Consider the following 27389-nt stretch of genomic DNA (forward strand, 5'->3'; position numbering starts at 1 on the left):
TCTTTGATTCAGGAAATGTTACATACAGTACATACTCATTATTTTTTCCATATCTAAATTTTGAGTGGGAAAGCCAATATATATATATATTCATCCCGTTGTAAACAAGTTATATATATATCTGACAAACAGGAAATTAAAAAAGGTGTGCAAAAGTTCTGGTTAAAGCTTGTGATAGAAACTTATTATTAAAAGTACATGAAATGAACATCGTGCGATAGAAATTCAATATTGGTATGAGTAACATCATTGAGATTTCTGTCTACAAACAGTTTGGCATTTAAGTATTGATCAAACTTGCTAATGAAGAGAAAGAATACTTACCTGATGAACATGTCTAATAACCTCCTGCGTTGCATGTGGTACTCCTTAACCACACGTGGGGGGGTTATTACATGAACCACATTTATTGAATTGAATTTCCATGAAATCATAATTACGAAAGTTGTTTTTCTAAATTAGATCTAAGAAAAAAAGTGCAACGTAATTGATGTGGCATGCAAAAAGAAAGTTTATAAATGTACCATTATGAAATCGATGTTAGGATAATTGGATTTTGGTACTCGGTATTGAATAAGCTTGAGATTATTGCAGATTTGAGGTCTGTGGTTCATTAAAACCAGGGCCGCATTCAGAATCACGGACTAACTAGTCCACAGGTCAAAAATATGGCCGACCCACTTGAATATTTCCCCACGGGGAATCTTTTCAGTGTCTGTTAGTGGATAAGAGGGCAAGCTTTTTAGTCCGTCGCCATTTTTGGCCAGTAGACTATTTTGAATGTAGCCTAATATATACAGATAGGTATAAAAGTGAAGCTTGGAAAAAATTGTGGTGTATTTCATCTTGTTGGTGTTAGTAGATTTTATAGAAAATGAATTTTTTTAAATTTTATTTTCTTCTCTCCCCCCACCCTTCTGGACTAGTATTCACTTTCTTTAGACATTAGCTACCACAGCCAGAATTTCAACCAAAACCATGTTGAGCAGAAAACACAGGGCCAAAATAATATCAAGAACCAAGCAATTCTGGGTGAAGCTTTATTCCACTTTCAGACATACAGACCAATATATGCATTCACTCACACTCTTTTTCGTGCAACAGTGGTTGGAGCTTTATTCCACTTTCACACGTACAGAACAATATATGCATTCACTCACACTCTCTCTCTCCACACACGTACACACACACACACACACACACACACACACATCATGTATCCCATGAGGCCCATCTACAGGAGTCCCCATGGAGTTGGATCTACAATGTACAATGGTAGCTTCACAGGAATTTTGAGAAGGGCATTATCATGATCTTTACGAAAGGCGTCGGACCGTCGGACATGCCTGGCAAATTTCGTCTCGGTCCGATAAAAATTCCTGTATCGTCGGACCTTATGTCCGGCGAGTTTTCAAACTGACTGGAAATGTGTAAATATAAGGAATACGTTGTTGTTTCTTTTCTGGACGATATATTTTACTTCATTCGAAAAGAGACGGGGTGAAAATCTCGGGGAGTTCCCAGCTAATTATACATAATTTATTAACCTCAGTTTCACTCACAAATACTATTTTGTGACTGGCTGAGGTTGGGGGATTCCTGGATGATGTAATGTACAGTCTCGCTTTCGTTTTTGTAATACCCCATAAAATGGCCGCAACACATGTGCTCGTGCTATTTGCGTTTTTACAGACTTGATCCTCTGTTTATTCATTATCAGTCGTACACAGTACTCATGGATAAGCCTTTTGTTTAGAAAATGACTTTGTTGAACTTTAAACACTTCGTTGGTGCAAAGCGTGGCAAAAATGAAAACGAAGTGAGGAAGAGAAACGGAAGTTTACTAAAATTGGAAAGAAGGTAGGCCCTGCCGGACTTATGATCTGTAGGAGAGGAAAATAGTGTGAGCCAAGTGTCAGGAGTACTAAAGTTTTCATTTTGATCAATAGCAACATAACTGTTACAGCTTTATTACGGGTTCTTAAAGTATGGAACATATGTACGTATTTGCATGTACCGTTCACCACGAGTTGGAGAAAGAGCACATGAACTTGAGAAAAACTCACCGTTTGAGTTTCTTTTTATAAAAAAAGAAATAAAGTGAAGAAGGGACTTAGACTCGGGCTGGACAGTCCCTGTGAAAGCTTCAATTGGATGAAAGAGACCGCCTTACTGTGCTGTTTCAAAATGCATATGTTATTGCCAAAAACAACGTGTGAAATGGTTATCTGATTAACGGACGTTTTTATGGACATACATTTGATATTACTAGCTACACATTCTTCATACTTGTATTGTTTTTAGTCCTTGTGTCATTCCACAATGTTTTTTTTTTCATTAAATAAAAAAACTTGTTATGCAAGTACTAGTAATTTTTTGTCTATTTTTTTTTTCTTATTTTACTTTTTTACAAATAAATATATATCAAAAATTTAATATTTGATTTAATGTCAGTGATTTAAAACCTTAGAAAATACACATGAAAACATGTATAATCAGTGTTAGAAATTAAGGCTGGACCGTCTGCCCAGGGCTGACAACTTTCAGAACGGGCTGAGAAGTTTTCCCATCCAGCAGACATTCAGTCCAGCTACTTTTCATGATGGCTGGACTTTCGGTCCAGCAACTAATTTTCCTTAGAGGCAAACACTGTGTATAATGGTTCACATTTCTATTATTTTACTTCGGTCTGACAGATTTTGTTTCGGTCTGACAGAATTTTCAAGCTTGGCAGACCGAATGTCTGACAGATTTTTTGGCCTTTCGTAAAGTCTGGATTTACCTAATTTTTACATGAACAATATTTGCCCTATTTCCAGTGACCACAGAGTACGAAGGAGAAGAGGAGGACATTGAGCATGTGTTCTATACCTATGGAATGAAGGACATCTTCTGTATCTTCTTCTACACCCTGATCTGTGTGGTGGTTCACGCCGTGGTGCAGGAGTACATCCTGGATGTTAGTATTATGTTTTCTTATCATCATATAGTGTATTTTCGCTGTTCAAGAGGATTAAAAATCAAAAAGTGATATTTTAGAATAAGGAATTCGTAAATAAATGAAAGGATAAATGTCCAAATAAACTGGCCAAGAAATTTGCAAACAGACAATGATTTATGAATAACATGAGATAAATAAAAAAGTAAATAAATGAATGAATAAATTAAGTAAGTACAGTAGGTAATTATAAAAGGAATAGTTAAAAAAGTAAATAAATAGACATTTAAGCCTCTCAAACATAAGTGGACACGACAGTTTGTTTCTCCCCTTTCAGAAGCTGAACCGTAAGATGCACCTGTCTAAGGTGAAGCACAGCAAGTTCAATGAGTCTGGTCAGCTACTGGTCTTCTACCTAGTGTCCACCGCCTGGGGAGCAGACATTATCTTCAGGGTAAGGGAGCAGTTCTCATCTTTGTTGGCTTATATCCTTGGCAGCCAATGCTACGACTTATTTTTGGCTCAGTTTTTTTTTTTTTTTTAATTTTATCAAGCTCCATGCAGCATAAATCTGCTTTTGAGGTAGTTTAACTTGCAAGTTAATAAAAAACCAGCATTTTTTTTCATGATTAGATGGTACACTGATGCAGGAAGAAGCTATTATACATAATTGTTGGATAATGATTGTTTTTTTATGTGGTTAATTATAAATTACTTTCAAATCTATGGGTATGGATAAATAAAAAGATCACTCATTTAAAACACAATATAATTTAAGTGAAGTATTTTATATGTTTATGAAATGAAATTATTTTGTTATTTTAGAATGACTTTGTGACCAGCATCAGCAACTTATGGGAGGGCTATCCTCATGGAATTCTACAGTAGGTGTAATTTTGATTCATTTATTGTGTTATTTTTGGTGATTTTTTAAAAATATTTGAAAAAGGGAGAATTAAATATTCATTTTATGAAAGAATGTAAGTTTGATTTTTGCATATTATTGTATTAAATTAATTTTTAAGAATATTCTTTGCAGGATTTGGTTTCTCCTCCATTAAAAAATATTACACCTTACCGTTAATAATTAAATTCCTGGGTTTATTTCCTGTAAAACAAAAATGTATATTTCTGTCTTACTTGTCATTTTCGTGTTGCAGGTTTGTGATCAAGTTCTACTTCATCACTCAGATTGCATACTGGGTTCACTGTATTCCTGAGCTCTACTTCCAGAAGGTTAAGAAGGTAAATTTTCTTGCCACAACTGTCACACCTAACACATCTGTCTCACCTAACACATCTGTCACACCTAACACCATCTTATCAATGCCATTGTCTCACCTAACGTGTCTCACCTAACACATCTGTCTCACCTAACACAATCATCTTATCAACACAATTGTCTCAGGTAACACATCTCACCTCACATGTCTGTCTCACCCAACAGATCTTATCAACATTTGTGTCTCACCTAACACATCTTTTACCTCCAGCACAATCATCAACACAACTCTAGATTTATACCAGAATGGAGTGCAGTACAGATCAAATCGATCACAAGCATATTACGACTGCCTTTTTGTTTTATTGGTGTAATTGCTATTCTTTTTTCCACTTATTAATTGTAATGGTTTGTTAATTTATTAGGATTTTTTTTTTTTGTTTGTTTTATTTTTCAGGAGGAAATGATGAGCAGGATCACATACGCAGCTCTGTACTTTGTGTTTATTACGGGTGCCTATCTTCTCAAGTGAGTATGACACTTTAACATTATAGCATTTCTGAATATTAGGGTCTTCTCAGGCATGTTTCAAGTTACGGATCTACACACACACACACACACACACACACACACACACACACACACACACACATTTATTTTACTAAAACAAAAGATATGCCTTAGTGTGAATAAGGTTGATGGCCAGGAAGGGATTGGTCACATACACAGAAGTGAACACCAAAATTTTCCTAGAAAAACAAAGCATTGCAGTCATTTCCTACATGTGATAAAACTAGATAATATTGTTTACGTTTTATTTCAGTTTCACTCGTGTTGCCCTGTGCATGATGGTTCTGCATTACTTTGTGGAGGCTGTGTTTCACTCTGCCAGACTTCTGTACTTTGCTGATAGGACAGACCTGGCAAATACTGGGTAAGATACTTTTCTTTCTTTATTTTTTTTATTGTTATTATTATTATTTTATTTATTATTATTTATTTATTTATTTTTTTTGGAGGGGGGTTAGAAAATGTGGACCTTTCTTCCACCACCTGCATTTGGGCTAAAAATGAGTAAGAAACTTTTGTTATATGTTTTCCATATAATTATATTAATTCATTTGGGAAACTGTAATTACCAATAATTTTTTCTCCAGATTCATGGCATGGAACGTCCTGTTTGTGCTGGTCCGACTGGGTAGCATCACCCTGGCTGTACTCACTTTCTGGTATGTAAACTCTCTCTCTCTCTCTCTATCTCTATCTCTCTCTATCTCTCTATCTCTCTATCTCTCTCTCTCTCTCTCTCTGCCACTAAAATTTCTTCTGCGAATATTTTTCAGGTTGACTTGGTTAACTATGTTGAATTAATTGGAATTGCAACGAAATTAATGTGTGTGTGTGTGTGTGCGTGTGTGTGTGTCAGCCACTTAAATTTCTTCTGCTAGTATTTTTTCGACTTGACTTGGTTAACTGATGTTTATTTATTTAATTGGAATTGTGTTCGAAATTAATATTCAGTTTACCTAGTATGTCAGTGCACAAAATCAAGAGTTCTATGAAGATACCTGCCTATGGTCACTGTAAATGCACCTCACACTTCAAATGTTTCTGTTCCAGGTATGGGTTGGAGCAGACAGGTGTGCATGCTGTGAGTGTAAAGGACGGCAACTTCAATACTCAGATTGTAAGGTATGTCATCTCTGGTGAAAATTCGGCTATGTTTCCACAGACATGCTGGAGCTGTTGTACCCAACAGTCATGACTGATAAAATTTTTCAGTACTGTTAGAAAATGTGTACAGTCATTACAAGAGACCCACCTCAATTTTAACATCTGCCATTTTGTTACATTAGTCAGTTCTGATCTGAATGTCCCAACTGTTTTCAAGTTTTCATTAGGTCTATTGCAAAAGAATCAAAATATTCAAATTTTTTGATAGTAAACATGGAGAGCTTTAAAGGAGTATTCTGTACTCTGCACTCTGTTCAGTTTAGTCTAAAATGTGCCGATTTGCCCCCCCCCCCTTTTCACCTTCCCCTGCCTTCAATAACCCATATATAACAATACATAAGCTTTGTCATAACAAACAGTCCTTATATTCCAGAATCAACTGCCTTGCTGCTATATGTCTCCTGCAAGCCTGGATGATGTGGAACTTCATCACCTTCCACCTGAAGCGCATGCGTGAGCGCAGCACGGGCTCCTCCGCAGCACGCAAGTCCGGAGTTGGAAAGAAGAGCAAGAAGGTTAAAGGTGCGTCTGCTGGGGAGTTGATCTTGTATCTCAGCAAAGTAATGGTCAGCACTGGTATTAACTTTGCATGTTACTTGCCATACAGGTTATATTTTAAATTTGATACTACCACTGAGTGTAGAAAAATAACAAGTCTGTGTATTTCCTCTTTGATAAACTGACAGGGTAATCTTGATATCAGTGCCATTTTTGCTCATTTCCAGGCAGGACAAATAAGTCCACTACTGAGAAAACTACTTTTAATAATGATTAACTATTTCCATGACAAAAAGGTTTTACTGATTTCTAATGTTATTTCTTCTTTTAATTTGCAGGCAAAAAGAGCGAGGACGAGGACTCCACTACTGAGAATGATGAAGGAACCGTGTCAGAGAACGGATCTCCTGCTGTCAGACAGAGGACACCCAAGGTCAAGAGAAACTAGGTCAAGGTCACATGGTTGCCTGGCAACGTGAAATTCCAGTCATTTGAAAGGGAGCAGAGAGTTATGATATAAAATAAGACAACAGATGGCATCAACAGGAATTCATCTGGTAAATGATAAAATTTATGGTTCTCAGGTGTAAGTGAAGGGCTATATTAGTTATTTTGTAACTCAATCAGGTTTTTATGGATTTGCAAGAAGATATTTTGACCCAACAGTTGGCCATCTTTATCAGGGTGTAATCTTAATTCTTATTGCTCAGCATAGCTAAATAGGATAGATTGAGAGTTAGAAAGACCTTTTTGAGCTACGATGTAATGCTGATGTCAGAATTTTCATTTTATTTTGTTTTTAAGATATTTGATAAACAAAGAGGCGATGTGTAATAATTCCTAATTGAGAGGACTTTATTTTTATGTTCATTGTGCCAGACTTTGCCTTCATAATAATTGGGAAATCATTGATATGCCTCATTTATTAGATGTAGTTTAAAGTCTGTGTATGATATGGCAAACAGCCAACTAAAATTGGTTTTATTGGAAGAGTATTTTGAGCAGTGAGTGTTGTGACTGCACTGGTAATTTGTTATTATTATTATTATTATTATTATTATTATTATTATTATTATGAGTTTTGTTGTAAAGCTGAGGGATTTCTTTAAGTTATCTTTATGATAATTTTTATCAAAGTGGTGCTGGGTTTCAATAGCCAAATATTCCAACTGGAGGTGTAAACCATTCTATTTATGAGAGAGAGTTTTCATAGGTTTGTCTCTCTTTCATGCCCCCTGCTCCCTCCCTTTGGGGCATATTTTCCTCTCGTCACAGCTCTTAAAGGCTCATAATTAGAGAGAAAATGAGCAGTTGCATCTAATTATTAACTTTTGAGCTAAAATAGCAGGGCAAGAAGAGATGGGGTTACATTGACGGGAAAAGGTGTGTGTGTGTGTGTGAGAGAGAGAGAGAGAGAGAGAGACAGACAGAAGGTGCTGCTGTAGTATCTGTAATATTGAAATCTTAATAAGAAGATTTGACATTAGGTGAGAATGGACACTAATTTGTTCAGTTGAGAGTATATTGGCATTGTAATTATAGTTCAGATGAAAACAGTGTTGCTTAAAATTTGCTTTAGGTTCATTTAATAGAGATGGGTGATGTCGTGACCTGTCTTATATAGATATGGTAGTTTCATCATTGTTGTGAGGGGAACGTTAATTTTTTTTTATCAAGTGCACTTTTTTTTTCAAAAGGAGTGTGCAAGAGGTTTTGAATTTAATTAATTATTATCATTTTTTTCTTTGTAGCAGTTTGTTTCTTTTAAATATTGTCATTGTTAGTTTAGTGGTAGCAGCTACAGGGGAATGTTTGTCCTGAAGGAGATCAATCGAAGTTCTGTTATCTTGGGAATGCTCTATATAGATAGCTATTATTTTTTAACAAAACAAAAAAAAACACCGATGTCATAAAAAGAAAAAAAAATGAGACTGGTTTCATTCCTTCTGTTGAAACTTCATCAACAGTTGTAAAAACGCTTTACAGAGTCACATAGTGTAGTCATTGCTGAAAGAAAATACTATGAACTGCAGTGTGTTAGGTATGTAGAACATATTGAATAAGTTATTTTAGAGGACTCAGTGTCTTGGTACATTATTAAAAAAAGAGTGGAGGTGTGTCTAAGTGTTGATTTGTCAGCTCAGTGTTTGCTTTTGTGCAAAAAAAAAGTCATAATTATCCATGTGATGTTGATTTCAAATAATACTTGCTTTGGTTAGTTTTTTTTTTTTTTTACATATCTTAAAGACACCATGGATAAAGAGGTAACAGTGTTAGGGCCTATTCAGAACAATTTGATCTGGGGACTAAGATATCTGTGGATCAAATATGACTGACACACCTGAATACTTGCCGCATTATCTCCTAATAGACACCGAGTAGATTCCCCACAGGGATTCCGCGGTAAGTTTTCAAGCGGATCTGCCATATTTGAACCACGGATCTGTAGGTCCGCTGCACAACTTTAGTTGTGAATGCAGCCTTAATCTAGTATTTTAAAAAACGGTCACAGTAAACTCACCCCAACAGCTTTGTAATTATATGAATATATATCAGCTATATTATAGTATTATATCAGGACGTTACAAATACGTTCATAAAGACTTTTGCTTTCAGCTGTGGATGGGAAGTTGATCTGGGGTTTATAATGGCACGAGTTTCTAGAAATGAATTTCAAAATAATAAACAGGTGTCATTGTAGTAAAATATTTCATTTATTAGTAAGAAAAAGTTACACTTAAAGAAAGAAAGTTATAATGATAAAAAATTATATATATATATACTGATGATTTGTGGCAATTGATAAATATCATAACATTATTACATAACAGAAGATAAAACTGTTCATACTGAAGATAAATTCTGACATGAAACAAAGATGTACGAAAATAGTTAGATAATAGCTTTCAAAAACAAAGCCTTAATCACCTTTAGAGTATTGCAGGATGTAAATACTCATTTATTCCTAAGTATCCTCAAATTTTAAACTGTTTGACAATTACCATAGGATTTATATTGATTTTTTTATCGATTTTTAAAAAATCTTCTTGTATACCGTATAGGTATTCCTTTCACACATGTAAATAAGGTAGTGATAACCGGAAAAAATGTTTATATCAGTTGGTTATATTGTAACAGCACTTTGATTTTTATGAAGGATTCAATTTTTGTCCAAAATTATAGACATAGGTGGAAAAATAGTTTGTGCCCATGCACAGAAAGTGATTTTCACATCTTCTTGGGTGGAAATGTTGAATCTTTCATAGACTAAACCAAAAATACACCCAGTTAAGGGTTATACTCTAAGCACTGTACATGCTACATCACTTAAGACAGAAGTTCTAGGTATCAGGAAGTTTATCCCTGAAATATCAACATTCTCAATTTTTATTCATGGAGTATGGATATTTCTAAAATGCAACTCTTGAAATACTTTTTAAAAGAAATCCAGAGTAGGTGACATGACTATTCGACTCACAGCTAAACAATAGGTGGCAGCACTGATCTGTAAACCTGCAATAGGGGACAGCACTGTACATATTGCACTAGTGCTGTACAAAATTGTGTAGAAGTTTGTGAATATTGTAATAAATTCAGATGAATATTAATAAAGTCACATGTCAAACAAAATTATTGTTGTGTTGCACATTAAACTGGCTTTTGAGAAATGGACAGACTATTTAAATTGAATCAAGCCACTTAAAAAAATTCATTATTTTTGTGTGTAAAATTAGTCGCATTGGAGCATAAACATATATGCTTGCTTTAATGCGAAATAAATGAAACAAGATTTTTGTTTGTTATTTCTAGGTCTATTTTAACCATGTTGAAAGATGTTGAAACCCCCTTAAAATTTAAACGTCACAAGACCTAAAGGTACTTTACGTCTGAGGAAATGTCTCAAAGTCCTGAATTATAACAATACACAGGAAGACATGGGGGTCTTAATAAATTGTGAGTTTGCTTACAACTATGTTATTTAATAAGTAAAGACAAAACGTGTCACATGGAGCGTTTTTGAACCAAACTTTCGCTTTGCTAGAACTTCTTGTAAGCGCTGAACGCAGGGTTCTCGTAGGCCTGCGTCTCATCCGATTTCTTGTGCACGTCATATTTATGCAGTGGCGGGAGATCACTCTGGAAGGATTTCCTGTACTTTGCTCTGTTCAGGTACGCCACGATCTGAAAAATTAAACCCAATCGGCAATCCTCGGCTGATTCCGCAAGCTCCATACTATTGTCGAGTGCGGAGACATCCGAGTAGTTCCGAGTGAAATTAAACCAGTCTCTTATGGATCTATCTTCAGAACCCATAGCTGAGAGGAAGGGAGGGGAGTTGGGCTCTAAAGAAAAGCTTACTTTGACACTGAAGAAGCTTAAGGAAACTCTGACTTATTATCAAGGAGCAATTAGTCTTGACTTACATATGGAGAAAATGTTCACAACAAATTACTTTCAATTTAAAAGTTTAAAACAAAGAAAAAAATACGCTCCTGTCGTTATCAATAATCTCTGAAATTTTATAATGGCTTGAATACGATTGAAAAGAAGCTTATGGTCAAACAAAATAGAAATGCCCTCGGTATGTAAAAACGATCTACAACCTTTTAGCCCTGCTAAAATTAAGATTAAAAAAAACAACAACAAACCAACAAACAAAGAACAAAAAAAAAAAAAAAAAAAAAAAAAAAAAAAAAAAAAAAAAAAAAACTCACCACTACCGCAATGATGATCAGCACAACAAACACAATTCCTGCAGCGATAATTATCCACGTCCTCCACATTTCGTCCGTGTCCATGGTGGTCTTAGTCGGACTGACCCTTAGACCTGACAGCACCCGGCCAGCGTCCCTTCGGGCCTCGAAATCATCCGAGCTTGTCCAGATGGCGTCGTAGAGCCTCTCGTAGTACGTCAGAGCACTGGCGTTATCTCCCGCCATCACGTGTGCTCGGCCGAGGCCAAGAAGACTGGCTGTGTAGTGGTGAAATAAAGTAGAAATTATGTTTTAGTCCTTGAGCACTTCTGTTTACTTCTTTTTATTTATGCGCTCAGAAAACGCGGGTAGAAGTGCTTGAGAGAGAAATCTCGGGTTTGTTACAATTAAATTCAACTCTGAGCTCACTTTAAAACTCGGACCTAGCCTCTCTTATGAACTAGAGCTTCGTAAGGACGATCGAAGCAGTTTGCAATTTTGTCCGCAATTTAGAATCTGAAGTTATGCGTAATAAAAATCAGATATCGTTAGTTTAGAGCGATAAATGATCGGATTTTGAAATTGATGAAAACAAATATTAAATAAGGAACCTCGCTAAAAATGCTCTTCGTATAAATGTCGCCTTAAATTTAAACAACAACAACTACAAATCTACCAATTAATTTATGCACATTGGTAAACAGCACCTGTTCTATTAGGATAATCCTTCAAGGCCCGGGTGTAGAGGGGAACAGCAGCGGCCCCGTCTCCACTCCCCAGCATCAAGTCACCGTAGAATTCATAGGTTGGAAGGAAGAGAAGGGTGGGGCTTGTAGTCAACAGGACCATTGTGTCCTGTATAGCCGCCGCCTGTCGCATCAGTGATAAGGCTTGAGTTACTCTTCCGCCACTGAAAGTAATGGGTGTTTTACTGCGTGTTCTTATGCTGTTGTATTTTTTCTTGATCTTTCATAATTTTTTGCTTTATTTTCTATCTTTCTTCAGTTGTGTACCTTTCTTTTTTATTTGTATCCTACTTTCTTTTAAACTTACCTACTTTCCCTGGTGGCTTGAAGCTGTAGTTTCAGAATACGTATAGCTTTCGTAACATAACTCCAGGCGGGAGTCTCCGCAGTTTTGCTGATCAGCTCATCCATGCGCGTTATAGCACTGTCCGCAAGGACAGACGCGCGTGAAGAGTTCAACTTCATCGCTTCCATAGCTCTGGCCTGCAGAAAACCGGCTTCCGTGTAGGATGACCAGAATAAGTCATTCTCAAGGGGAACGTAAGCCGGCTGATCGAAGGACAGACTGGTCATTTGCACCTGGAAGTGGTTTTAAAATGATTTTATTATTTGACAACTTTTCCAGTCTTATGAATCGAAGAAGAGGCTGGAATAAGAAAACAATTAATTAATGTATTGATGTTCAGTGGACTTCTTCTTTCTTTGAGTCGTTAGATCAGTAAATGGCATAGAGCTGTAGTATTAAAATAGCATACGTTGACAAAAATGCTTTTATCCTGCTTATAAACTTATACATGTACAAGTTATCGAGAGAGAGAGAGAGAGATTTTTAATCTTACATCATCGTAGTTTCTGGACTCAAGAAACTGCCTCGCTATCATTCTATACCACGTCTGACGGAAGAAAAGATCATCGGGCACTGCCTGTAAGGCGCTGCGCATGCGCTCCATGTATTCAGCAGCTTTAGTGAAGCGCCCTTGCTGAAATAAGATACAAAGTGCACGTGAGCATTTGAATAGGAACAATATAACGTTTACCATTAAGGTCCGTAGCCAGAGAGGGTTGGGTGGGTGGGTGGGTGGAGGTAGAAAGACCTCCTCTGCCCCCCCCCCCCCCAATTGCTGGGAAAAGGTCTCCTTTGGGAAAAATTTTATCTAGATACACGAAGGTTTCATGGTAAAAGGTCCACTTATTCAGAAAAAGAACCCAATTTTGAAGTTGCTGGCTACGGGCCTGCCGGCTTTTATATTGATAATAAGATTTAATGTGTAGGCATATGCCTCTTTATTCCGAAAAAAAAAAGCCTCAGAAGCAGACGATCAAACTCTTGACGTAACAGATAAGTCACATAAACCTTTCAGTCCCTCACCTGTAACAGGTAATACTGCAGGTATTCCAGGGAGTGATACCGGTTCCATTTGTCATAGGTAATGTCCCCATTTTTTCTCTCGTTGGCGAAATCGTCTCCCGCCTTCAGTGCCAGAACGTCCGCGTCCACTGCCTCCTGCCACAACCCGATACGAATAAAAATATGAGCCGGCATGTGATCGCCATGAGAGGCCACCTTGACAACCTGAATTTGAAACAAATAAATAGATAAAGAAATAAATAAAATAATTTAATCAATTAATAAAAGAAAAAATTAAGAATGGATTCTACTCCATATGTGTGATAACAAAGAATTTAGCCTGTAGAACAGTAGTCAGAATCTTAAAATAAATAAATAAATAAATAAATAAGCTGGATTGAGACCAAGACCTCACCTGTGGATATTTCTCCGCAGCAGCTAAACCCCTCTCGGCCACCCCGGGGTGGTGGAAGTCGAAGGCGTGCAGGGAGAAGTGGAGGCCCGCGGGGTGGTTAGGTGACCTCTGCAGGACCGCATCCAGCACCGTCCTGGCCTCGTCGACTCGGTTGATCTCCAGAAGAGCTAGGGCGTAATACGAGGCCCCCACGTCATCATTAGGAGACCTGTCATACAACAGCTTCATTTTATCGGCAAATAGTTGGTTGCGTTGTTGGAGGTTTCCGGCCGAGGCGTTGCGAAAGAGCGTGCGGAGAGCGTCGATGTACAAGTCTTCCGAGGGCGTCCTTGGCGCGGGACCGTATGTTCCCTCGCGTGGGTTCCACACCGAATTATTGGCGTCCATTCGACGGAAGATGGCGTTGGCGTCGTCCGGGAACTCACTATTCCAAAGAAACCATTTTTTACACAGTGCCTCGCCCCAGTAGGCCATACCAAAAGACGGGTCCAAATTCTGTGCTTTTCGAAAGGATTCCTCTGCCAAATCGTGCCAAAAGGAGATGACCAGCTTTACACCAAAGATGAAGTACTTTTGGGCATCTGCGTTTTCTATAAGATACAACATAACATAGCACAGCATAGCAGCATAGCATAACATCGTGTAGTAAGTAGTAAAGTATTCTGGGTCCACAACACTTTGTCGTTTAGTTAGACTACTACTATTCAAGGTCCAAAGGATAGCGAGCGTTTCCACGATTAACCCCTGTGTTACATGTAGGTGCTTTTATATTTTCATCAAAACAAAGATCAGTTTCATTTATTATTCAATTTCAAACAGTAGGTCTGAACCCACGCACACCCCCACCCCAAGATGTAGCATTCCAATCCAAGAAGATACAATGACAAAAACTATTAATTGTTCTCAAATGAAAAAAAAAGGGGGGGGGGGAGGGGAGGCTCTCCACTAAAAATTCGCACCCTCATTTTTATCATACCTAAACAAGTAAGGAGAGCAGGCCAGTGTTTCTCTAATTCACAAAATTTCCCTCACAGATGCTCAGACATGCGTCTGCTCATGCAGCGAACCAATTCATATAAGTTAAACAAGTATTCAGAATGGCACGTCACGTCAACATTGTCAAGCACACTTGACCGCCCTGTTACCCACAAACCATTCCTCGTCTAATACAAAGTACCTATACTAATTTTAGACCGCTTTGAATACAGGCACAGGGAGAAGTTGCCTCTTGCATAAGGTTTTTTTCTTTTATTTCTATCATTTTTTTATTTGCCTCGATTTTTTTGTTTAGTGCTCCACTCCAAAACAGTTGAAAGGTGCATGGTGCAAAGTTTTCCCCCGGAAAACTTATTCTTAACGTAATCTCCTGGTGTAAAGGGTATTTTTTCCCAGCTAGCCTCGTTTTGATCCATTTTGTCGGACACTCACCATTACTCCTTAACAATCTGGAAAAGCTTAAAAGTCCTTAACCCACGCTAAAGAGTGCTTTTCGGCCATCACTTCGAGCTCTGACATCTGGCTTGGACGCGATTCAAAACTGTGTCAAAGACCCCATTTCCAGAGATTAGATCGATCTACTTTAGATCGACCTAACTCCCTGGGGGTTCACGCTAAATAGCTGTCAGCCGAGCGGACACGAAAGTTAATTACCCCCTTACAGCTTGTAGTAGGCGGGACGGACATTTAAGTCGGATTATCTGACAGTAATCTAGTGAGACTCCCTGCGGGGATAGATCGATCTAAAAGCTCTGGGAATACAGCCAAAATGTTTGACACGCATCGATGTTAAATTAGCATTAATTCATGGCATTTATCTGTTTAAAAATTATCAAAACTAATACTTGTCCCCAGACAAGTTTAACAAGAAGTGGTTTATGTACTTTACGTACTTTTACGATGATATCTGAAGTCCTTAAAAAAAATAAATGCATTTTTGTGTATTTTGGTAATCTAATAAAAATTAATTCAACCAAATTTTATTTATTTTCTTTTAGCGGTCTAAAATTTAATTCCTATAAATAAACCTGTCTATCTCCGTTCATACTGTATTTTCGAATATGTTGTACAGCTAAAGGGGAAAGCGTCACGTACGTAACCCTGCAGTTTGATAAGTTGCATTGAAAAGCTACTGCGTAAAATTTACCGCTAAAGAATTCACATGTACGTCAAAATAACCTGCTGCGTAAAATTGTCCCTATAAAATCCACCCCATAAAAAACTACGCAATAAAAAATACACTATACTGATGCCCCTATAACTGCCACGGCCTCTGAGCACTTTGTACCAGTTGCAATCATATAATACTGTATATAAGATATATTTAACCAGAAGCGCAGTTTTATCAGGGTATTCTATGCATAATTAAGGACAGTCTACATTCGTTGACAGGTATTTTTCTATTGTTAATAAGACGCAACACAATGGATTTTCAGGGTTTAAGTAAACAATTTCAAAAGAGGATATCTATTTCCTAAAAAGATGGACCTTTTTACTCCTTTTAGTTGTCCTTGAGAAATGGCACAGAACCAAGAACAAATTTTGATTCGGAGTGCACCTTTTCAGGCCATAAGGGCGTTTATTTTGACCTCTCCCCCCCCCTCCCCCCCCCCCCCCCCAAACACCCACCCAAGAAACTACCCTCCTTGACAACGGGTCTGAACTACGGATTATAAGTACCATTTAAAGTTGTGAACCCTGCGTCACTCTAGGTACTGTTACTTACGGGTTGATGTCGGGAGAGAGACAGACCCGAGCTGGTCATATATCCCCTCTTCCCAGTCCTCTAGCCCCCGGGACATGTGGAGGAGAGACACCAAAACTAACATAGCGGCAAGTGACCTCGGCATGGTGTGGTGCTGAAATGGTTATAAAATCTAACGTTTAATGATATTTTATTCTTGAATGTAAAATAAATGGTTAAATAAATGCTAAAAAAAAGGACAAAGTCAATTTGCGACAATTGTTCAAAGTAAAGTAAACAGTGAATTCCTCTGTAAACCGCCCAACATACTTCACCGTAAAGGTATTCAGCGACTCTTTCCAATTTGACCTCTCTCCCTCTTTTTCTTACACACACACACACACACACACACACACCACACACACACACACACACACAAGAGCGAACACAAACGCAACACAAAACAAAACCTACCAGCACGTATCTGCAGTACTTTTCCTTGAAAATTCAAAAATCGCCGTCAGCTTTTCCTTTTACGTCTTTCAATCCCTCTTCGTTACGCCCATCCAATAATTTCGTACCCCTTCGCTATTTTGTGCTTTATTCTAATTTGAGATACGCGTGTTTTGTTTGCCGCATATATTCACCTGAGGGTATGTCAAGGTATAGAAATTACAACAAAAGAGGGGCCTTTTTCTATTTGTAAGCGTCAGCTGGTCTTTGTGTGCTTTCAGGTCAATGTGCGCCAGGGCCCTGCATCATGGAAACGAGGAGGGAAAGAAGTCGATATTGTTGACCGTGTCATTCTGTCATCTGTAAAATTGAGACGAGGAATTAGAGGAAGCAAGGGAAAGAGAGATAGAAAGAGAATACACTCCATATATATATATATATATATATATATATATATATATATATATATATATATATATATATTTGGCACTATGACCCCGAAAAACCTTTGCTGAACAAATACTATGTTTATCATGTCTAGCTGTGTGTATTTGTCCGTGAACGCGACCTGCTGCTTCTCACCTTCACCTCTCGTACCCTCTACATGGGCTATAGTTTGATGTTTTACTAGATATTCACAGATTCGCCTCTAGATAAGACTTTTCTGCACTGTATCAGGGAGTCCACAACATTACTGGTATCTGCGACCCTGGTACAGGGTACAATTCCATCAATTTTTAAGTATGACTGCTGCTAGAAAGTGACCAAATAAAAGTTTAAACGATTTTCATAAAAAAGGCTTTGAACAAATATAGATTTTGCATTTTTGATCAACTGAATGTTATTATACATGTACATCGACGCTTGAAACCACTGAAGATGTTTTGAGAACAAGACATTCCGTATTCACAGATTGAATTTTTACTTCAGTATATTTGCACAGATATGTCTCTGGCACCTTTCTCCAATAGGAAAAGTGTACTTAATTAATATGCGTTCCTGGTAGAGGGTAAATGTAGTCATTCAATTCCTTTTTCACAAGGTTGAATAAGGACATCGTAAAATGTTTCATGTTGTCCTAATCTAACATAGTAAATACGATCCTTCAAGGTTCGAGTTTCTATTCACCGCTCGAGAAGAAGTAAGCAACAAGAGTCGTGAATTTCCAAACATCTTCATTCCCACTGCCCAAGTTCTATCTTTATCCACCAACCACTAGTCTTATTTATACCCTTCTCTACATTAGATATCTTATTAAAATATTACCTATAAATTAATCTACCCAACACCAGTGCTACTTGTACCCTTCTCTACATTACATATCTTATTAAAATATTACCTATTAATGATAAACTATAATTATTATCCAGCCTCCCGAGATGAGTGATACTGGTAGTTTATTTAGCCTTGACATTTCTTTTTTCATTGGCACTGTACAACGATAGTCTATATACGAAATTTCATTATAATGATAACAAGAGTAATAAAAAATATTGTCAAGTGTCACGAGCATCAAGCGACATCTAAGGGGGGCCTGCGACAGCTTAATGGGGCACCAGTGCTTTATGAAACGAACTGTGTATGTGGTTTAAATAAAACTCAGGTGTTCGTGAAAAGAAAGGGTGTAAGATCAACTGTGAACCGGAACTCATCGCGTGCATTCAGCCTCCCCGTTCATCACATTTGAGAGCACATCTTGAAAAGAAAACCCGGAAGTGATTGAAGAAGAAAAGGTAAACAGGGAAGGCACCCAGTTTACAAACAGAAACACGAGCCCCACCCTAGTTTATTTAGAATTTTGACGGAGCTGAGTGTAGTTCTGGCGCTAGTAAGAAAAAAATTGCCAGGAAAATCTACAAAAATGATGGCAACCAGCAAGCGACAAACCCTAGAAATGACTGATATCCACGTGTATGAGCCAACTTACGAGGTTCTTTCAAATACGACCACGAGGCCACAGTCTGACGCGTACGATGATGTGCACGATGCTGGGACTAACAACTATGAGGCACTGCAGAAGCCAGCGAATGAAGAGGTGTATGCAAAGCTCGGTGATTCGAAGAAAGCGGGAAAGAAAATTGATTACCGCCGGCTGGCTCTCTACGGTTTTCTGTCCCTTTCTGTTTTACTCAATGTTGTCTTGGTTGTCGCATTCATTGTGGCTACTTCTGAATACTGCGCATGTCACTGTAGGAATCAAGGTGAGTCTGCTCAAATAAATCCCTCCCTAACAGTCTTAGGGCTCAAATTCAATGGAACTTTCTATTCTTGAATGAAACGTAGTTTGATACAACTCCGTGGGGACTCTCGCTGAATGCAAACAGATTAGCAGTTTAACATGCCTCCTCCTGCCGTTGAAGAGAATTTAGGAAAGCTGTTTATTACGCGAGTACGTTAAAAAGAAGAGGGGAAGTGTTTTAAAATATGTTACTCTGATATCATTCAACGAGATTCCCTACGAAGTTGGATCAATCTACATAGAACGATAGTTTCATTGGTAATAAGTCCTTACATGTATATTACTATATCTGTAGTAAATTTATAGGCGTAATCAATATCTTTTGCTCGCAATAAATTCACAGCAGTTTCATAAATTCACAAAATGACAATACATGGTTTCGCTTAACTGTTGACCTGTTTTAGGAGAAAATGATACCTTCAATGGGACACGCAGTGAAATGACACAATACAGCTGGATTTCAACTGGAACGTCTGTTCCTACAACTAATTTCATGGCGAAATCAGAACTAACTACATCAGAAGTGACTACATTAAAAATGACTATGACATCAGAGCTGACTACCACGTCAGAACCGAGTAGTACTAATTCAGAAATGACAACAGCGTCAGAAATGACTACCACGTCAAAACCAACTATTACGACAGAACTGACAACTTCGTCAGAAATGACTTCATCGTCAGTATCAACTACTACAACAGAACTGACAACTTCGTCAGAAATGACTACATCGTCAGAACCAACTACTACGACAGAACTGACAACTTCGTCAGAAATGACTACCTCGTCAGAATCAACTACTACGACAGAACTCACAACTTCGTCAGAAATGACTACATCGTCAGAACCAACTACTACGACAGAACTCACAACTTCGTCAGAAATGACTACGTCGTCAGAACCAACTACTACGACAGAAATGACAACTTCATCAGAAATGACTACATCGTCAGAATCAACTACTACGACAGAACTCACAACTTCGTCAGAAATGACTACATCGTCAGAATCAACTACTATGACAGAACTCACAACTTCGTCAGAAATGACTACATCGTCAGAACCAACTTCTACGACACAACTCACAACTTCGTCAGAAATGACTATGTCGTCAGAACCAACTACTAAGACAGAAATGACAACTTCGTCAGAAATGACTACATCGTCAGAATCAACTACTATGACAGAAATGACAACTTCGTCAGAAATGACTACATCGTCAGAAGCAACTACGTCGACAGAACTGACAACTTCGTCAGAAATGACTACATCGTCAGAACCAACTACTACGACAGAACTCACAACTTCGTCAGAAATGACTACCACTTCGGAACAAATTACATCGCCAGAATGGGCAACTTTAACAGAACTGACTCCCTCTTCAGAACCGACTATGACGTCAGAATCAACTACTAGCCCAGGACCGACTAGCACGTCAATACCAACTACGACGTCAGAATCAACTATGACATCAGAACTAACTACCATGTCAGAGTCAAGTACTTCATACGAGCAGACTTCATCGTCAGTAACGACTATGATGTCAGAACTGACTACTTCATCAGAATCAGTGTTAACAGCCAGCATGACGGCAATGCCCGTCACGACAACACTAGGCCCCTCTCCTTGGGGACGAAGAAAGAAAAGAAAATGAAAAAATAAACAGTTTGCTACCTGTTTAGCTAATAAAGACAAAACAATTTCGAATAGATGTTAGAGTACAATTGCCAACATTCTATATAAGAATTTTATCATTTAGTTGGTATTTTAGTAGTATGCGAGATAAAAATTACATATAGTTAATGGGCATTCAAGTTGTCGCATCTTCATGTACATGTATTTTAACCATGGTTGTTGAAGATAGAATAATGTGAAGACTTCAAGAAAACTCGCCGCAAACTGTAGATGCTCTTGCAAATTTGCAGCAACATTTTTTCTTGCAACAACCTGCAAACTGTTTCTTGAAAACTGTTTAGATTGCAGCAGTTTTGCAGCAAGAGATACTAGTACTCTGTGTATGTGTGCGTGTGGAGGGGGGGGGGGTGAAGGGGAGTTTTTTTGTGCGGGAGGGGAGTAGGAGCTGGAAGGTATACAGGGTCCTCATATTGCTTTTTCAGGCCATGTGTCAACCCCACCTGGTGAAGACGAACAGTGTTAAAAAATCTCCGACTATGTACAGCACAATAAATTATTTTTGTCAGAATCTACTTTGTCAAGCTTTTATGAATATCTTTAAATGCTTTGTCTTATGTTCAGTATATCAAAGCCCATGTTAAACTTTGCGTGACAAAATACGAGTCACGAACGATAATCCAAGCGCTATTGGTTTTTCACACTGAAGAGCAACCAGATCGGAAAATAAGAATCAACAAAAAGTAAACGTCTTAAAGGGTGTTTCACGCCTCTAATCTCACTGTAAATAGCGGCGAAGCGGGCAAAGGGGGCTGAGCATACAAAGACATTGCGTGCGTTGGTTTACCTCCTTTCAATAAGAAAAACTTTTTCTATTTGTATGACACAGACGCCTTTGCAGTGCAAGCTTTCAGGTACTCGGTGCTTTTTTTTACAACACTGGGAGTAGACGGCTGAAAAAGAAGACTAGCAAACAAGGTACAGTATAACCTTTACCTGTGATATAAGATAGCCATCATCTGGCCTTAAGCAGTACAGTTACACACTTAATGTAGCCATCATGGGCCGACTGCTACAGGGGCCCAAAAGGGTCTCTCCAGGCTGATTTGTAAAACAGAAATCCTCTTCAACCAACAGCGCGTAACTGTGATCCTGATTACAAAACTCACGGAGTGAGAAACTTGCTCTCTTACCCATTTTACATTCAACAATTTGAACTAACAAAGCATAATTATGATGATAAGTTGATGAACAAGCGGCGACTCTCTGCAAACAGGGTCGACAGACAAATTTAATTTTGCTTTTGATTTCTCGTCATTTTGATGTTTAATAATTTAATCCAATCAGTTTATTTCTGTACTGATGCATAGATTATCATGACCTTGAACAATATAATATAACACAGGCATAACCTGTTGAAGTTTAGTTTAGGGTCGGCGGGAGAGGATATGTCAAATCCAGAGTGTGGGTGAATTAGAACATAAACACAACACCACAAGTTTTCCCTAGGATCTCGTGTAAATTCCTCCTATAAACTCAATTCCCAATGAATTTTTTTCCTTTGAAGGAAAATGAGTGCGAGATAATTTCCGATTTTCCCCAAATTAAAGTCGGTTGCGCTCGTTAACCAGCTTATCAATTTCGCCTGACCTTACGGTGCTCCATAACTGTATGATACGTTCATGTGTTGAAAACTGCATATCGCAAGCCTCCAACCAGATTCTGCACAGATGACATATAAGTGAATAAAAATATATTTCGATTTAGTTGTTTGTAATTTAAAGTTTCAGGTCAGCTGAAAACCAGGAAAAAAGTGAAAAAAGACCTCAAGATAAACTAACTCAACTGCCTTCGCGGACATCGACACAACCGCCTCTTATATTGAGCGCACCCCGGGGCCACGGCGGCCGCCTTCACCACGCTGAAATAAACGCACCAACTGCAATGTCTGAGGGCGGGGAGCTGGGTAAACTTGGGGCTGAAGAGAGGGGTGCAGGGGAGGAAGAAGAGAAGGAGGAGGCTGCTCAAGATGAGTGTGCCAAGCCATTAGCGACAGAAGATGGTGAGAAGGTAGCTCCAATTCTGGACAGCAACCGCAGAGAGGGGAAAGGCTCCGACTACCGTCGCTTGGTTGTCAATATAATCCTGGCCGTGTCTGTTCTGCTTAACGTGGTCTTGATTGTCATCTTGGTTGTGGTGGCTTCTAAGGAGTGTGCCCAAGGTGGCATACAGGGTAAGAGAGAAAGAGAAAGAGAGTGAGCTTTTTTCTATACTTTTGTATGTGGGGCTTTAAATTTGGGATTTCGGTTCTAATGAAATTTTGCCTTCTCTCGTTTTACTAATTCAGTGACTCTTTAGTCTGATCTAAATTTGTGATCTAATAATTTCGATGTTCTTGTTTTTAGCAACTAGTTACGTTTAGATGTTCAAACCATTTCATGCTTATCATTATAAAAATTGTTTTTTTATTGAAACAAACCATCTTTCTTCACTGACTTCAAGGGAATGCCGCAGTGCAGTTTAACAGCACTGTTGCCACGGAAACACCAGTTACACCACGCACGACTGCCGGTATAGGGTCGCTTACATCAAACAGGACTACACCACCCGTGATAACTTCTACCGTGTCCACGACAGCAGGCGGTCCATCGAGTTGGGGAAGAAGAAAGAAGAGAAAATGATAATAAAAACATGCATATTCACAGGACCGAAGAAAGCGGGGAGGGGGAGTTGGGTGGCATCTTTCACCGCCCGCAACCCCCAATATAAATATATATAAATATCTTATTTTTCTCCCATCTGTCAGCATTGATGAGTACCACAGACGGTACAAATAACCTGCTTTTATGTATTGTAAGCACAAAATTTAAACTTTGCCATAGGGCTTATTGTCAAGGAAACTATCGTTCTACGTATATTGATCGCTGGGACTCTCGCTGAATGCTATCCGTTTAGCAGATTAACAAGCTTCCTCTTGGCGCTGGGTAGAAAACAGAAAAAAGTGGGTAATTATACGGGTGCGTTGGAAACAAGAAGATGGCTGTTAATCTGTTGAAATGATTGCATTTAACGGAGTTGGATCATTGGGAATGAACCCATAGTTTATATTTTTAATTTTGAGCAACAACACGAATAAGAAATTAAGCCTAAAAGTTATTTTACAAGGAGGATGTTCATTGTATTTTATTTGTAATGTTTATTGGGGTCTTATGGCGGACACGTCTGTTTTATAAATAAAAAATCAATTGTATTTTTTATTTGAAATAAATGGTCTCATTTTTTATGTTGTCACGTCTGGGTAGATCGATTGTAAGTGCAGATACTGTATATACATAAATATCCAAACTGGCCCTCTCCGTGACAAGGTAGGAAGTTTCTATTTGATCTAAGGCTTAGCAACGAAGCTTCTGCGGCTCTGTGGTAACTCTGCACTCTTCGTGACATGATCACACTTGTAGTCGGCTTCGAGTTCTAGACGTGTAACTTTTTTTGCCAAAATAATTTTTAAAAATTGCAATTTATTACTATAGGAGGAAACATGTATGAACGGAGGGTAGCCGGGTTAGCTAAAGGGCAGTTACGGTAGCTTGCGTGGTTGCAAAAAATCCAAAATCATCATAAACCAGGGTAACGAAAAGCCACGAGTGCGAATCTCTGATGAAGCTTGTCAGTTTACCATAGGCTCTCGTGGTCCGGGAAAATTACCTTTTGCAAAAAAAATAAAATAAAATAAAAATTAAATTAAAAAAAAAAATATTGCTGGTCTTTATCATTAAGTCTGCGCCGCCAATAATTTTTTCAAGAGTTACGTCGCTACTATTGCAACGCGTGTATCCGGTTACAGCAAGGAGGACTAGTTTAGTGTTATTTGAGGCAGAGGGATGTGTTAGTTGCGATATAAAAACTATGGTGTGGAAAACGGGTGATAACTAAGACACCATATTAAATTACATTCGTATACTCATTTCAAATGTATGGATCGGATTAGAGGTGACCATTGTGCAGTATTAAAAACAAGGGGTGATATGAGATGTTTATTTTATACGGTCACTTAATATTAACACCCATCTCTACATTACATATCTTATTAAAACATTACCTATTGATTATAAACTTTAGATTTTATCTAGTCACACAAGAAAAGTGGTGCAAAAATTTAGCGACATCTTGGGCGCCTGGGACATCCAAAAGGGGCAACAGTGCTTTATGAAACGAACCCTGTATATGGTTTAAATAAAACTCAGGTGTTCGTCAAAGTAAATGGCACAATATCAACTGTGAACTAGAGCACATCTTGAAAAGAACAACCCGGAAGTGATTTGAGGAGATACGCAAATAGGGAAGGCACCCAGTTAACAAACGATAAAACGAGCCTCGCCCTAGTTTATTTAGTATTTTGACGGAGCTGAGTGCAGTTCTGAAACTAGTTAGGGAAATTGCCGGAAACTCTAATAAAATTATGGCAACCACCAAGCGACAAACCGTGGAAATGGCCAATATTCATGTGTATGAGCCAGGTTACGAGGTCCCTTCAAATACGACCACGAGGCCACAGTCTGACGCGTACGATGATGTGCACGATGCTGGGACTAACAACTATGAGCCACTGCAGAAGCCAACGAATGAAGACGTGTATGCAAAGCTCGATGATTCGAAGAAAGCGGGAAAGAAAATTGAATACCGCCGGCTGGCTCTCTACGGTTTTCTGTCTCTTTCTGTTTTACTCAATGTTGTCTTGGTTGTGGCATTTATTGTGGCTACTTCTGAATACTGCGCATGTCACTGTAGAAATCAAGGTGAGTCTGCTCAAATAAATCCCCCACTAACAGTCTTAGGGCTCATTCCCAATGGAACTTTCGATTCATGAATGAAACGTAGATTGATGCTACTCCGCGGGGACTCTCGCTGAATGCAAACTGATTAGCAGATTAACATGCCTTCTTCTGCTGTTGAGAAGAACACAGGAAAGCTGTTGATTACGCGAGTACGTTTAAAAGAAGAGACGTGTTTTAAAATATGTTACTCTGATATCATTCAACAAGATTCCCTACGAAGTTGGATCAATATACGTAGAATGATAGTTTTATTGGGAATAAGCCGTTTTAGTTTTGTATATTGCTAGACCTCTAGTAAATTTATAGGCCTCTCACTGAGCAGTTATCATCCTGTAAAGGTCATAGTATGCTTGTGTTTTACTGTTATTTACTATCTGTATTCTAATAAGCAACTTAACTGATCAATAGTTTTTGCTCGCACTGAAATCACAGGAACTTCATAAATTCACACACACACAAAAAAAAACATAGCTTCGCACTGTTGATCTGTTTTAGGAGAAAATGATACCTTCAATGGGATACGCAGTGAAATGACCCAATACAGCTGGATTCCAACTGAAACGTCTGTTCCCACAACTAATTTCATGACGAAATCAGAAACAACTACATCAGAAGTGACTACATTAAAAATGACTATGACATCAGAGCTGACTTCCTCGTCAGAAACTACTACCACGTCAGAACTGACAACTTCGCGAGAAATGACTATCACGTTAGAACAAATTACGTCGCCAGAATGGGCAACTTTAACAGAACTGACCCCATTTTCAGAACCGACTACAACGTCAGAACCAACTATTACGCCAGAGTCAAGTACTTCATTCATGTACCCTCTCTAGGTGCCATCTATACTAATAGATCAGTAACAAAAACAGAGAAAATCATGTCTGACTATACCCACCCCGCACATGGGCTTTTTAAATTTTTACCGAGCAACTGCAGGCTTTTAACTTTTAAGGGATCTAAAAGGTTTTTAAAGAGTTTTTACCCATCTGCTGTGTCTTATTTTAACAACAAAAATGGAAATTTATAATTTATTTATTTATAATTTGTAACCCGAATAGCAGTCCAATTTCCGTTTTATATGAATTTTATATTTATATATTAATGGCTGAATAAACTCTTATCTTATCTTATCTTATGTACGAGCAGACCCCGACGTCAGTACCGACTATGACATCAGAACTGACTACTACATCAGAATCAGTTTTAACAGCCAGCATGACTGCAACGTTCGTCACGACAACACCAGGCCCCCCTCCTTGGGGACGAAGAAAGAAAAGAAAATGAAAACAAAATAAACAGTTTGCTACCTGCTCAGCTGGCAAAGACAAAACATTTTCGAATAGATGTTAGAGTACAATTGCCAACATTCTATGTCAGGAGTTTATAATTTAGTTGACATTTTTTGTAGTATGCGAGGTAAAATACAATTAAATAATGGGCATTCAAGTTGTTGCATCGTCATGTAACTTAACCATGGTTGTTGAGGAAGGAATAATCTGTTATATCCGATATCTAACTTGAAGCAACATTTACCCTTAGCAGAATTTAATGCTTCTTGCAAACCGTTGCCGCAAATTTGCTGCATATTTTTAAGAAGGAGTTTTTAACATGTATAAAAAACCTGTTTTAAATTTGAAAGGGCATGAAGACTTCACGAAAACTTGCCGTAAACTTTAGATGTTCTTGCAAATTTGCAGCAACTTTTTTTCTTGCAACAACCTGCAAACTATTTCTTGAAAACTGTTTAGTTTGCAGCTGTTTTGCAGCAAGAGATACTAATACTCTGTGTATGTATGCGTGTGGAAGGGGGGGGGGGGTGAAGGGCAGGGTTTTTGTGGGGGATGGGAGTAGGAGCTGGAAGGCATACAGGGTCCATAACCCCGCCTGGTGAAGTCGAATAGTGCATGTTAAAAACTATCCGACTATGTACAACACAATAAAATATTTTT

General features: G+C 38.2%; 4 protein-coding genes across 4 annotated transcripts in view; 3 read left to right on the plus strand and 1 right to left on the minus strand.

Annotated features, from left to right (window-relative positions):
* The window catches only part of LOC106167845 (translocating chain-associated membrane protein 1), a 12383-nt gene extending 2361 nt beyond the window's left edge, over window positions 1-10022 (plus strand). The window contains exons 3-12 of the mRNA XM_087018901.1: window positions 2820-2959; window positions 3276-3392; window positions 3764-3822; window positions 4099-4183; window positions 4618-4688; window positions 4984-5094; window positions 5318-5389; window positions 5781-5852; window positions 6268-6416; window positions 6731-10022. Of these exons, the coding sequence (XP_086875027.1) occupies window positions 2820-2959; window positions 3276-3392; window positions 3764-3822; window positions 4099-4183; window positions 4618-4688; window positions 4984-5094; window positions 5318-5389; window positions 5781-5852; window positions 6268-6416; window positions 6731-6840 (986 nt within the window). The 3' untranslated portion in view covers window positions 6841-10022. The remainder of the gene's footprint in view (window positions 1-2819; window positions 2960-3275; window positions 3393-3763; window positions 3823-4098; window positions 4184-4617; window positions 4689-4983; window positions 5095-5317; window positions 5390-5780; window positions 5853-6267; window positions 6417-6730) is intronic.
* LOC106161164 (uncharacterized) lies at window positions 9850-16902 on the minus strand. The gene is made up of 9 exons (XM_087018900.1): window positions 16750-16902; window positions 16318-16450; window positions 13596-14185; window positions 13202-13405; window positions 12672-12812; window positions 12140-12411; window positions 11794-11996; window positions 11108-11364; window positions 9850-10574 (listed from the first exon to the last, which is right to left on the minus strand). The coding sequence occupies exons 2-9, from the start codon at window positions 16439-16441 to the stop codon at window positions 10431-10433; spliced, it is 1935 nt and encodes a 644-aa protein (XP_086875026.1). The 5' UTR covers window positions 16442-16450; window positions 16750-16902; the 3' UTR covers window positions 9850-10430.
* A 1236-nt stretch (window positions 16903-18138) lies between these two features.
* Window positions 18139-21016, plus strand: LOC106167843 (uncharacterized). The gene is made up of 2 exons (XM_013546730.3): window positions 18139-18929; window positions 19372-21016. The coding sequence occupies exons 1-2, from the start codon at window positions 18590-18592 to the stop codon at window positions 20619-20621; spliced, it is 1590 nt and encodes a 529-aa protein (XP_013402184.2). The 5' UTR covers window positions 18139-18589; the 3' UTR covers window positions 20622-21016.
* A 373-nt stretch (window positions 21017-21389) lies between these two features.
* On the plus strand, window positions 21390-26258 carry LOC106167865 (uncharacterized). The gene is made up of 4 exons (XM_086994634.1): window positions 21390-21577; window positions 22390-22832; window positions 23102-25395; window positions 25930-26258. The coding sequence occupies exons 2-3, from the start codon at window positions 22544-22546 to the stop codon at window positions 23278-23280; spliced, it is 468 nt and encodes a 155-aa protein (XP_086850760.1). The 5' UTR covers window positions 21390-21577; window positions 22390-22543; the 3' UTR covers window positions 23281-25395; window positions 25930-26258.
* The last annotated feature ends 1131 nt before the right edge of the window (window positions 26259-27389 follow it).

Source organism: Lingula anatina, chromosome 8, assembly GCF_051362555.1.
Source record: "Lingula anatina isolate TDL-2025a chromosome 8, LinAna3.0, whole genome shotgun sequence".
NCBI lineage: Eukaryota > Metazoa > Brachiopoda > Lingulata > Lingulida > Lingulidae > Lingula > Lingula anatina.